A 13,447-nucleotide genomic window follows, 5' to 3' on the forward strand; every position below is an offset into this window, starting at 1 on the left:
TTTTCTTTCTTTCTTTTTTTCAGTGCTGCACATTGAACCCAGGGCCTGATACATGCTAGGCAAAGGCAGTACCAGTAACCCCAAGGCCCTCTGATGCCTTCTATGTGGTGGTTCCAGGGGTGAATGGAGAAGAGGGTGAATGTGGTTATGAGAAATAAAACCAGGGAGTTCTATGGTAATCACTTGTTCAGTGTCTTGGTCAATATTTTGATTACTTCAGGTTCCATAAACGATAAATTTGTATAAAGCTACAAACACACATTCTTGGGTACACTCACAAATACAAAATTCAGTGCTCATTATTTGTAAAAACTAAATAAGGTCTATGGACTATATCAACTTCAATTTCTCTTTTGATACTGTACTATAATTATAAAAGATGTGAACTTTGAGAGATACTAGTAAATAAGGTATAAGACCTTCCTAAATATTTTTTTAACTTCCTATATGAACCTATAATTATTTGACAATAAATACAAAAGAAAAAGCTTAATTAAAAATACACTCATGTAAACCGGCCTACAGTGCGTGGAAGTAACTTTAGCTAATATACTGTCAGCTGCTTTGGTTCTACATTTATTTTTTTTCAATTTCTGAGTTCACCTTATGATTTGTTTTGTTTTGGTTTGGTTTTTTGGCCTGCAAGTAGGATTTGGCAATACTATCTGAACTTTTTCTGCTATTAATGCTGGATAAACCAGTTATTTATTCAAGTTTCACTGGAATTTGTCCCAGCCAACATGAGATAAAATGCAAGCTTTAAACTTAGGACTAATAGGAGGGGAGGAGTGTTAAATGTGGCTACAGCTTTCTAAAACCGCTAGGCTCAAGGCTTACATAAAACTTGCAAACAAGAAATGTAACGTCTGTTAACGTAAGGGTGATGCAATCTTTTGTTAATGTACGTATATATCTCTGCATGTTACCTTTATGTATATAATAGAATGTGTGTGTTCCCAGGAAACCAGGTCTTGATGTCTCCAGGAACCAGCTGTCACTCCTTGGATCACTGTCTTTGACAAAAGAATTTGCAAACATGCCTGGGCCTTGAAGAGGTGTAGGCAGAGTTAATTATAAAACAGATATCGAGAGCTTTATGCCTTCAAGTAAGAAGGTGGGCAGGGCCACCTAAAAATCTGCACTGCACAAGTTTAGATATGCACTAATAGTTATTCCTGAGAATTGCCATTTTACTATTGTTTTATCTACATGGTGGATTGTATTGACGGTTTTCTTAGAAGTTACTTTGGAATTGCAAAATGTCTTTCTTTTTCTGTTAGATGGCCAGTGTTCTTTCAGGGGTCTTAGTTATGTAACAAACTATATTAGTCAGGCTTCCAGTTGCTGGGACAAAATATATGACACCTGAAACTTAGAGGAAGAGAGGTTTGTTTTTGGTTCAGAGTTATAGTGTGTTCAGTCCATGGCATTTCAGCTCTAAGATGGAAGCCATGTGGGAAGAAAAGCTCCTCACATCTTGGAAGCCAGGAAGGAGAGAGACCCAAGGGCCAGAGGGACAGGAGGGGAGAGTGGGGTAAGGGGAGATGAGAGAAGAGGAGGGGAGGGCTGGGGAGGGGAGCGCAGGGAAGAGCTGCAGATAAGAACACATCTTTCCTGGTTGTGTCTCCAGTGCCTGTCCCCTCTATCCAAGTCCCAACTCACAACAGTACATTCAGCTCTGATCTCATCACCGTGAGCAAAGCACCCCCATGATCCAGTCACCTTACAAACAAGTGAGACTTTCGGGGGACATTCCAGATCTAACCATGACAGGAACAGAAAATCAATTTATAAAGAAAAAGTTCTAATCTAAATTGAATCTCGGCCTTAGGTATAAGGGTCTTTAAAGAGTGTTCCCCTCTCCTGTGTCTTTGGGCTGCAAGCTATAGTAACTAGGAACAACGCAGGCTCTGCTCTAAGAATAAATATCCTGTGTCTTTGTATCTGAGAGCTCATAAATGATTTAAAAGTATTACACATGGAGGGCTTTTTCCTCATGTAACTATAACCAGTGAAATATGTTACTTTTACACTCACTTTGCCCCTCAAGCCTGCTAATGTCTAACTACCTGCCTGACATACCTACATGATAAGATACCAAAAGTTCTGTTTAAGGTGATTTATAATTAAATGAATGCTTATGTAATTAGCATAAATGTCTTTTATTTACAAGACTAGAAAAATCTTTAATAAAGAAATTAAATTATTTGGTAAGATAAGAATAAGGATGTCTTTAAAATTGTCAATATACATTTTTGCATAAGTTGCTTAAAGCCAAACAGTAAACAAGCTACAAGACAGGTTTGAGCCCAAGCCATATAATTCTGGACTCTGGATATATAACAGAAACAGGGAATGAATAAAGTATTGAAAAATCCACCTGTTAGAGAACAGAAAGAGCAGCACTTTTGAGAGATAAGAGAGCACAGTAAAGGAAATGGTTAATAAAAGGAGAAAGCCACCAAACTCCTCGAGAAGAAATACAAATGAACAAACAAACAACCTGATATACTCCCTCAAATAAGGAAATTGGAGGTGTGTGAAACTAGGATGACACTCCATAAAAGTAAAATGCCTCCTTTGTGCAGTTGCTTCTTGTGTGAACTAGCAGCCTGCTGTCTGTGTGGATTAGCCGTCTTTGTTGTGTCTATATCATAGGAGATTTCTAAGTGTTAAGGAAACTCCACCTGAGATGCTCAGGGAAGCACCAGCTCCATTCCCAGAGCTACGATGGATGGTAACAATGTCTTGCATTTCCTATTTATGAGCTGTGACAGTCTGTGCAACAGCTAAACATCCTATTTACCAGGATCAGTGTTTGAGAGACAGAAAAATTTATACAAAAATGGATGGAGAGGAACACCTGGCTTCCCAAGGTAATCCCGATTTTTTTCATTGTTTATTGGTACTTTCTAGGTGTACAGTACAGTTACATTCATCACTGGGATCTTGTACTTTTACATGATGCATCTTGGTTCCTATTTTATCCTCATACCCCTTCCCTTCCTTTACCCTCCTCCACCCTTCCCTATTTACAAAGAGTTTGTTTCAATTTTTTTTCAGTTTGTAACAGTTAAAACTTGGAAACAGCCCAATTGTCCATCAGCTGGAGATTGGATAAAGATGTGGTTTTGCTATAAAATGGAGTGCTACTCAGCCATAAAGACTGAGAAACTAGGGTCATTTATGGCTAAATGGATGCATATTGAGGCCATACTCTTAAGTAAAATAAATAGTACATACATGTGTAAATACTGCATAAGCTTCTCTGGTATGAAAGACTAGAAGTGTAAATAAGGTTCAAATTGTATAATTGATAGTGTGAAATAGGAAGAAAAGGGATAAAAGAGTAGGGGAAGTGGGAAGGGTAGGGGAAAGTGAAGAAGGGAATAGAAAAAATATGAGAAAAGTAATTCCAATTTTTTTATCACCTTTGTACAACTGGCTGGATCTGCTGCGGCATAGCCTGACCCTAGAAAAGATGGACAGAATCTTTAATTAAATGCTATAAAAGATTAGTTGAAGAATGTTTCGCCCCCAGCCTCTGTCACAGGTGAATCACAGTGGCTAACAATTGCCAATGATAACCAGGAAGAAACCAAGACCATGTAGCCACTAGGGGGCAACATTACTGGGAGGAAGACCTTCCTGAGTTTCTTCTGTTTCTGTGCCTCTTGGGAACAGAGGCATGAATGGTCTTTGATCCAGACGATCTTATCAAGGAGAATAGACTACACTTCCTTGGAATATAGACATTTTTGTTCCTGCTGGATTAGATGGCAAATATATCTAGTGCTAAGTATGATAAACACAGTGGGAAAATATTAAGCATGTTTGTTTGCCTATTAAAATTTTCAGGTACCTGAAAGTTTGCATTCATCTGCTGTGACACAATCCTCCTGAGCACATCAGCCCACCGGATTTCTTTGTGTCCTTCCTTAGAACACGAAGTCAAGGAGACCACCGCTAGCGTGGAGTTCACACTGTTTGCTGTGATATAATCAAATCCTTTGATTCTGAGCACTGTGCCTCGTGCATTCTAAGCGTATCGGTGAAACTGGGGTATTCTAAATCGATACTTTGTAACCAGGATGAACATATTAATCCCATGCCCTGCATCTTCCTGCTCCTAGCAGTGCATAGCTTGGCTCCATAGGTGGCAACACTGCAACAGAGTCTGCATAGGTTGACTAGATAGTTTGCTTCTTTCATTTTTCAAGATGAAGGGGACCCACAGCATAGGAATCCAGGGAGCAAATGGAATGGTCACTGGGCAGAAGGAATAGGAAGCCGCAGGTCTGTATTGTTGATTCTCCATTAAGGTGAATGCCAGGCAACTTCAAGAGGTTCAGCCTGGGTTAGCTGGGACAACTTCAGCAGACTATAGCGGTCTGTTCTAATAGATATCAATATAGCAGCTGGCTGAGAGTATTCCCTTGTGGAAGAGTAAGTCCCTTTGGATCATCCAGGCCCTAGACGTCACACTGTAATAATATAGAAGATAAAAGACATGGCTGCTCTAAGGAGTAATTGTGAAGCTGCTATCTAAGGTTAACAGATAAAATCAAGGAACAGAGAAGAGGTGAGAGGGGGGTGCGGACAATTGCCCCAGATCTCCATTGTCTTCTTCCTCACTCACCTTACCTTAGCACTCAAATGACCTAAGTAATCTCTGATTTTGCAACTCAGAGATAAGGCACTGGACATCTTACATGGCCTTTGAAAGTTTCCACAGTCTCCCAGGGGCCTAGACAGGTATTGGCATCCTATCTGAGAAGCGCCAGCTCCCTGACTCTCCATCCTCTGACCAGGGTGGTAATGTCACATCTGGCTCTTGTTCTTAACTCCTTCCAGCCAGGATTAGACAGAAGACCGAATGAAGCTCCTAATCTATTTCTTCGTCTACTGATTCCCACCCCTACAATAACGGTGAGAGGAGAGTGAGGAAGCAGGGTGTTCCTTGGGGACAAGGAGCCACGGCTCAAGTCTTACGAGGACAGGGCCTGCCCAGCTGGGATCTGTTGTAATCATTTCGTAAGAGAGTGTCTCCCTTGTGCCAAAGTCTCCACCTGTAGAATATAGTCAGGCCCTGGAGTTGTGCTACAAGGCACAACAAGTTGCATGCTGTGTGAGTGAGAGAGTTCTTTGAAGGAACAGGGATTTTTCAGCTTACTCTGGAGGAAGAAGAGCACCATGAATATTTTGCTAGAGATCCTCCTCATTGCTGCTTGCATTCTGGGCCTGAGCATCAGCATGTGGGTTCTCATGGAGCATTTCCGCACTGCACACCTGCCTTCTGCCATCAGCCATCCAGTGAAGCTTCAGATTCTGCACTGCATCCTGCTGCTGGTGGTAACATGGGTAAATACTGTTCTCAAATGACTGTCCTGTTAGGGAAGCGAGATCCTCGGGCCAGACAAGAGGAGGTGTGGGGAAAGCAGTTTGTACAGAGCCACATAGGATTCCAGCCCTAGATAATGATCATTAATCAGTGATGACCAGTTGAGGGCTTCTGACCAGCTGGAGAGCAGGTGGGGGATAAGGTACAAGGCCACCTTGGGGTAAAAGTGTTCACAGGACATGTGTGGTAGGGGAATGGGAAGATGATAGTGGGGCTGAGACAGAGTGTACAGATGAGAAGGAGACGGCAACAGGGAGGCTGTGGAGGGGAGCTGAGTCGGACCTTGAGGACCTTCTAAGATCATTGCTATTTCCTGCAGTGAAATGGGAGGTCATGTGGTGGACCCATGGGCATCTAACACACCAACCAAATTCTCTTCCCAGGACGGCCTTGTGTGGATATCCTGTTTGCAGAGTAGCATATAGAACTTAGTGGTTCAGGTCTCGCCTCAGCTGGTACAGCTGGTAAGAGAATTGATTGATGAATGTTTGTGAGACCTTTGTGGCTAACACTTTGTAGTCTCACCTATCACGCCCTCAGGAATTAAAGTCGCCATTACCATAGAATTTCCTGTGGCCTGAATCCCTGTGTGCTGTCCTGGTCACATGTTAGAGAGGGACAGTCCCTGCCAAGCATATGTTTAAGGAGTCACAGAAGAAGGACGCAGCTGGACCAACAATATTCTGTGATGTTTTCCATAAATTGACTCCGCCCAGAGATCCTTGGAGATACATGTTAATTGTTTCCACTTTGTGAAAGAAGGAATGGAGAGCAAAAATATAATATACTGAATTGAAGCCAGCTAGTTTCAGGCAGGAGGGGGGATAGAACAAAGATCTTTCCACTACAAAGGCTGAATTGGAGAGGCCTGAGTCGCAGGAAAGTTCTGGGTCAGCCATTTGTCTCTGCTGCAGTCAGGCTGTAGAGAAAGGGTTCAAGGGGGCACAGTGTGGCTCAGGGACTAAAAACAGTGGCTTTCGCCACATGTTTCTGAAGGATTGGACACACCCTCTCAGTCTGTATCCCCTTCTGCTCTTCCTCCATGAGATAATAAATGGATACTGGCCATACCTTAAAAATGCGAAACAGGATGGTCAAAAGAAATCAGCATAGAAATAAGTCCAGCCTGGCCATGGGTGTTTTGTAGGGTGGTCATGAGGAAATTTCATCTGATAAGAAGAAATCACCTCTTCCTTGTTTTTCCTGTGCATCTAATGTTTAGAGCTTTATGATATCCCTGCCTTAGGGGAACTGAATCAAATCACATTCACATAGGAACTTTGCTCAATGATCTCATCTGGATTCCTTAGGGGAACTGAATCAAATCACATTCACATAGGAACTTTGCTCAATGATCTCATCTGGATCGGGCAGGAGAATGGGCCAAGCCAGCTGGGTAAAAAGAGTCAAAGGTTTTTTATAGTAACCCACAGGTCTCTCTCTCTCCTTTCCTTCCAACAGGGAAACATACTTGAGAAGCTGAAAATTTGCTCCATGCCCCACTTTTGCTGTTTTTTACAAGACATATTTGTAGTAAAGGAAAATCTTAATGTGGTGGTGACTGACCTGCGCTTTGGGACAATCCCTGTGAGGCTCTTCCAGCCCCAAACAGTGTCCTCCAGCCCCCGGCGAGGCATTGTCTTCTACCATGGAGGAGGAGCAATGTTCGGCAGCCTGGGTAAGAGGCTTCCCTGTAATGTGAGAGAGGAAGGGGTCTCAGAGTAGTATAATTTCACCCACACTCCAAGAAGAAGCTGTCGGATGAGTTAAAGGAATCAGGTACAAAATCCCAGTGATGAATGTAACTGTACTGTATGCTTAAAAAGTACCAGTAAACTCAGTAATAAAAAATTTTTAAAAAGGAATCAGAGGTGGGAGGGATTCCTGATTGAAACTAGGACCCATGTCAGTTGATGGGGTGGCTGTGTCTATGGGGAGTGGTTTGCATTACACAATAATGTGAATCAGATATGGGAACAAAGTCCCCAAAAGGCTGCCAGGGCACTGACTTTTCCCTGTCCTATTCATATCCACAGCTTGTCCTGCCTGCTCACACTGATCACTGTCCATGATTTGCTTTGGACTGCGCAGGACCACTGGGGTTTACATTGTCTTACTTTCAATTTCCCCTTTGCATCCCTGACTGGTCCTCCTGCCCCACTTCTCATACCAAGTCTGTCACTCTGTGACCTATCTCTTCCAACCGCATCCCACCTCCTAACATCACATGTAGCTATACGTGTTCAGGCATCTTCCAAAAGCCTCGCTTGTGTGTGCATGAGGACACCTAGATACAAACTATAACAGTAAATGTGCAAATAGATGTTGGATGCAGGCACTGGCTCTGGATGTGCTACCCACTAACATTAATGTGCCTGTGCTCTACAACTCAGGTGTACCACACTACTCATAGACATGTCCCGGCCCTTCATATATATTTATATATAATATTCATAGGCAGACATCAGGCATGCCCAACTCACTTCCTTGTACTCTTGAAATCCCTAAGCCTCTAGACCCTCATTTTTCTCCACTGTAAAATTAAATGTTGTGGAAGGTGGGTATCAGGGTCCTCTAGTACCTTAATATTCAGGAGATGGTTTTCCAGTGTCTGGCTTGGGATAGGTTTCTAGCTTCGATATTTGAACCAGCCTCAGTCAACTGAGAGGAGGAAAAAAGTAAGAACATAGAGATCTTACCCTGCCCACATGGAAGCTGCTCTTCCTGGGCTGTGTTGACAGGAAGGGCCTGGCCTTGTCTTGCAGATTCTTACCACAACCTGTGCAGTTTCCTGTCCCGGGAGACGGACTCTGTGGTGCTGTTGGTGGGGTGAGTTGCCTGAGAAAGTTGGTGGCTTTCCTGTAGAAGGAGGAGCGGAAAGAGGATTCCTGGATGATTGTCGAGGAGATAGTGGGGACCTGACCCCAGAGGTGCTGATGCTTCAGTGCCGATGGACACAGTCACAACTCCCTTCAGAGCAGCACAAGCCCGGAATGGTGCCTGCCACAGGGAAGTGCGCGGATGAGAAATGGAGCAGTGAACCGCAGATTGCTCATTACCCTGGTGCTAACCCTAACCCTAACCAGAAGGGCACACCAGGATGTGTATAGATCTTAGTAATGTGAAATAAGTGAAAATTTCTTGAAGAATTACATAGATTTTTCTTTTTATGAAAATAAAAACAGTTAAAATCAATAGAACATCACCTAGGAATACACATAACACAGTAAAATGATTAAAAAGGAAAGAAAAGGCACGATGAATACAGTGTACAGGGTAAGTTTCCTCTCAGTTGGAGAAGTATCTAGCTGGAAAACATGGTGATGTATTGAGTGTTCAATCGAGGTCATGGTGAAAATCCTGACCATAGGTAGAGTGATGGACCTGCAGGTGCTCACTGTGTTAATCAAATAACCACCCACTCAGGCTGGGTATGGTGGTGCACACCTGTAATCCCAGCACTCGGGAGGATGAGGCAGGAGGATTGCTGTGAGTTCGAGACCAGCCTGAGCTACATAGTGAGTTCCAGGTCAGTCTCAACTACTTGAGACCCTGTCTCAAGCAATCAAACAAAAAACAAATATCCACCTACCTAACAACTGCCAGTCATTAAGGGGCCAAATCACAAGTCTGATTCTTTCAAAACCAATGGAGCCTCCAAGTAGATCTAGGTATGTATCGTGGGGCTACTCAGTATGAGTCTTGCTCTTTCTCTCAGAAATCACAAGAAAGCAAGACAGTGCATATACAGAAGGTAAGGAAAGTAAATCACACACAATAAGATTCTGCCTCTACAGCAGACACCAACCCACAATTGTTGACTGTCATCAAGGTGAGAAGACACTGTGTGTGACTCCAGCAAGTCACTCAGCATCTCTGAAGAGATTAAAGAGGGGAATATCTTTTCAGAACCCAGCTGACTTCAGCTGTGTCTGAATTGACTCCTTGTAGCCCACATCTTCAAAGACTTTGAGATAATGAAGACCCCTTGAACAAGAAGTACAGAGAGTGAGCACCTACACTGATATCTTGTAGGAACATGCACAGTGGATCATTCATCCAGATTCAAGCAGAGACTTGGACTGTGGGGCAGAGAAGTTCTGACAGAGCAGGCTGTGGATAGCTGACTCAGTCACAAAGGGGGTTGGAGGCTTTCAGAGGACCATAGTGGGTAGGGACTGGAAGGAGATTCCCTGGAGGCACTGAAACAAGGGGAGAGGGGTGATACCCAAACAAGGCCAAAATCTGGCAGGGTTAAACATTAAATCCCCCTATTCCATGTCTGGCATCCAGGGCATTCCTCCTCCTCCTCCTCCAGTTCCTCTCCCACTTCTTCTTCCTCTTCTTCTTCCTTACTTCCTTCATTTTTACCAGGTAGGACATAATGATTACATTGCCCATGAGGAATTGGTACATGTAAGTAGCATCTTTATTTTTTTTTTTTTTTTTTTTTTTTTTTTTTTTTTTTTTTTTTTGTTACAGGGGATTGAACTCAGGTCCTTGCAAGGCAGGCCACGGAACCGCTGAGCTAAATCCCTGGCCCAACATCTTCATTCTTTTGTTCATCCCTTTCCTCTGCCTTCTTGGCATCTTCATTTCAGTTTTGGGTTCATCTTCACAGCCTCACATACTGCCATAACAAGGTCTGCTTGTAGGGACTCAAACTTTGCAACACACTGCCTTGGCCTCTCATGCTTAACTTGGAATTTCGGTTGAAGCTTTGTTGACTCCATAACTTTTATGCTCTATGTGTTTCCCAAACCAGTATTACCTGGACAATGCCCAAGCCTGCTGCTTGTGAAAAGGTATAATATAATGCTGCTCGATGACTGCAGCAGCCCCTGATTGCTTTTGTAGCTTAAGTAGTCCTGGTCAACAGGGCATTCTGGGACCGTGTTTACAAAAGACTCCCATGGAAAATCTTTGAAATTAATTTGTATTTTTCACATCACTGTGCCTGTGATACCTGTGGCCTTGCAGATTTCAGGAATCTTTTCTATTGTCCCTGTGCAAATTCTTCCCTTATTTTAATAATGATAGCGATTTCTTTAGCGAGGGCACCCTGTTTGCATGTACTTTTTTTGTCTGGCACCAGGAATCAAAATCAGTACCTTGCACTGGCGAGACAGGAGCAGTGCCAATGAGCTAAATCCCTGGCCATGAGTGCACCTGTACAAGTACTTAATTTCTCCAAAAGTCAGACTTTTCTGCTCTTCTCCTTTTTGCTCCTGATTCACAATGTAAATCTAGTTGAATATGTCCCATAATACCTATGATGGCACCTCAGTGCTGTGGGGCTTGTGATTTCTTCCACCAGAAAAATTAATGCATCACCATTGAGCTGTTTCTGCATAAAGTCAGCATGGACAAGATGCATTTTACTTCTTTGTCATGGTGTAACAAGAATGGTATCTGTTCCTTGCAGTATAGTCCACATTTCTATCTGAAACCTCATCTGCATAGTAGTCTTTACTATTTACATTCCTTCCAGTTTTCAGGTCATCTGAGCTTCTTCAGATTTAACCACTGAGCTCCATAGTTGAACTACTTTTTCATGACATAAAAGCATCACTGTCTGGTGTCTTGAAAGTGATTGCAAGTCTTAGTTCGCAGTATGCTCTTCAGAAGTGTTTAACCCAATTTTATGGGTTGTATACTTCATTTTTAGAAATACTTATTCATAAATGTATTTACTGCCAAAAAAATTACACAAGTAAGGCCTGATTGGTAAGTGAGGTATGTTTTTGACTGGAAAGAAAGGTCTGTTGTGAAAAGTTATGCTCAAATTTGTCTTTGAAAGTCTGATTGAAACTACATATTTCATTTGAAACTTTGCAGAGGATGCCTTTATGTTGCCTGAAAACAGACTGGCAACCATACAAAAGTTTAACAATAAGAACTCACATGTTTGCATAATAACAATAAACGCCTGCCTTCAGAGGCAAACATATGTGTCAGTAGATTGTAATGTAGTTGGCAATCCCTGCATTTTACTTAGCAAGTGACACAAAAGCAGGAAATGTTTGGCCCTTGTTGGTTTTGTTTAGGCTGCATGGCAGGCATTTGCACTGCAACTCAACCTCCCCTATACAGCATTCCATCTTCACTTATGGAGTCAGCACTTGAACACCACAAAATCTAATTATCTAATTATCACAGACTTACATAAGAATTTTATGTAAAAGTTTACAGTCTTGTGGGCCACACAACTAGCTGTTCAAGGCCACAAGTCAATAACGGGACATGGATCAGACACATCTCCTTTATGACCACTTTTAAAAGATGCAAAATTGAGCTAAAATAGAATACAGCCCCTTTCAGACTTTTTTCTTAGAAGCTTCAGGTTCTGCATGCAGGACTGTTAATATAGATGAAGAAAGAATGTAAAGATATATTTTATTATTGGGCAAAACTAGCATGCCTAAACCTACATATATTATTTATTGGGGACCACTCTTGATCCATTGATTAGTTAGACTGTGCTTTCCCCTCTAGAAAGATCCACTTTAAAGTTCTTTTTCCTGGCTTCTGGATGTATCTGAGGAGATGTTTTGGAGACAATCCTGAAAATGCTTAAAACCACCCCTCAGGAGGATTCTCAGTCACAGGGCCTGGGTCCTCCACAGCATGGGCTACATCTGTTTCTTGCTTGGTGGACCTTCTCTCCAGCCCTGTTCACCTCCCAGCCCTGAACCCTTCACCTTGGCCCTGGAAGAGAAGGCAACTCATTAAGACACTGGGTAACAATAAGGTTTGTCTTCAGATTTGTAAGTTTTAAAAAATCTAGTAGTTAGCAAGTTGTGCCATCTTGTATGGAGTTTGCACACCTATGAGAAGCAAAGCAGGATTGGGAACTAGAAATTCAGGACAACCTAACTCTGGGAAGGTTCTTCACACCCACATAGATGAAAATGGAAATTCCCATCTTTACTTCTTAGGGTTATTCTGAGAAAGTAAACAAGTTTGGGGTGAAGGGCATGTGGGCATTTTTTAGATATCGATACCACACCCATGTACATCTCTGCTTTGTTTCTTCTTTTCTCCTTAGGTACCGCCAACTTCCTGACCACCATCACCCTGTTCTTATCCAAGACTGCCTGACTGCCACAGTCCACTTCCTCATAAACCTGAGTGCCTATGGGGTGGACCCTTCCCGGGTGGTGCTCTGTGGGGATAGTATGGGAGGATGGGCTGTGGTAATGGTCATTCAGGCCTTGGTGAACAGAACAGATCTCCCCCACATCCGGGCTCAGATTCTGATTTATACAGTTATCCAGTGCATTAATCTCCAGTTACCATCCCATCAGCAGAACAAAAATGTCCCACCATTCACTCAAGAGTTCATGTTGATGTGTGTGTGTAAATATTTTGCCATTGACTTCTCATGGAGAGAAGCCATGTTGAGCGGTGCTTGTATACACCCAGATCACTGGAAGAAGTACAGAAAATGGCTCAGCTCTGACAACATCCCCAAAAGATACAAGAAGAAATACCATGAGGCCCCATTTCCTGGGCCTTTTGACGAGGCTGCTTATTTGGAAACAAAACAAGCATTAGACGTAAAAGTCACACCCATCCTTGTAGATGATGAGATCATAGCTCAACTTCCTGAGGCCTTCCTGGTGAGCTGTGAGAATGATATCCTCCGCGATGACACCTTGCTCTACAAAAAGCGCCTGGAAGACCAGAAGGTCCCCGTGAGCTGGTACCATGCAGAGGATGGCTTTCATGGATGTGTGTCTTTATTTTCTAACAAGGTTTTCTCCTTCCCATGTACCCAGAATATCATGAATGCAGTAGTCAGTTATATAAAGGGCGTGTGAAGATCTGTGTGTGTATCTCGCTAGTATAGCCCTGGCCTAGTGTGTGTAGAGCCCTGCATTCCAAACTCAGTGCAAAAGAGAAAGAAAGGGAGGGCAAAGTGACACTGATCTTCTGTAAAAGGAGATAATGAATCCAACCTGGTCTAGGCAAGGACCATGAGACTGAGGTGAAGAACAGTCTGGCTTTGTATTAAAAAAAAAAATCCAAACTCCCTTTTTCCTT

General features: G+C 42.7%; 1 protein-coding gene across 1 annotated transcript; it reads left to right on the forward strand.

Annotated features, from left to right (window-relative positions):
• The first annotated feature begins 5,193 nt into the window (after positions 1-5,193).
• LOC104864926 (arylacetamide deacetylase-like 4) lies at positions 5,194-13,224 on the forward strand. The gene is made up of 4 exons (XM_010628199.1): positions 5,194-5,361; positions 6,863-7,079; positions 8,167-8,230; positions 12,450-13,224. Exons 1-4 carry the CDS (start codon positions 5,194-5,196, stop codon positions 13,222-13,224), a joined length of 1,224 nt encoding a protein of 407 aa, XP_010626501.1.
• Positions 13,225-13,447: the final 223 nt, after the last annotated feature.

Source organism: Fukomys damarensis, unplaced genomic scaffold (assembly GCF_012274545.1).
Source record: "Fukomys damarensis isolate Sample0158 unplaced genomic scaffold, DMR_v1.0_HiC HiC_scaffold_23, whole genome shotgun sequence".
Classification (NCBI taxonomy): Eukaryota; Metazoa; Chordata; class Mammalia; order Rodentia; family Bathyergidae; genus Fukomys; species Fukomys damarensis.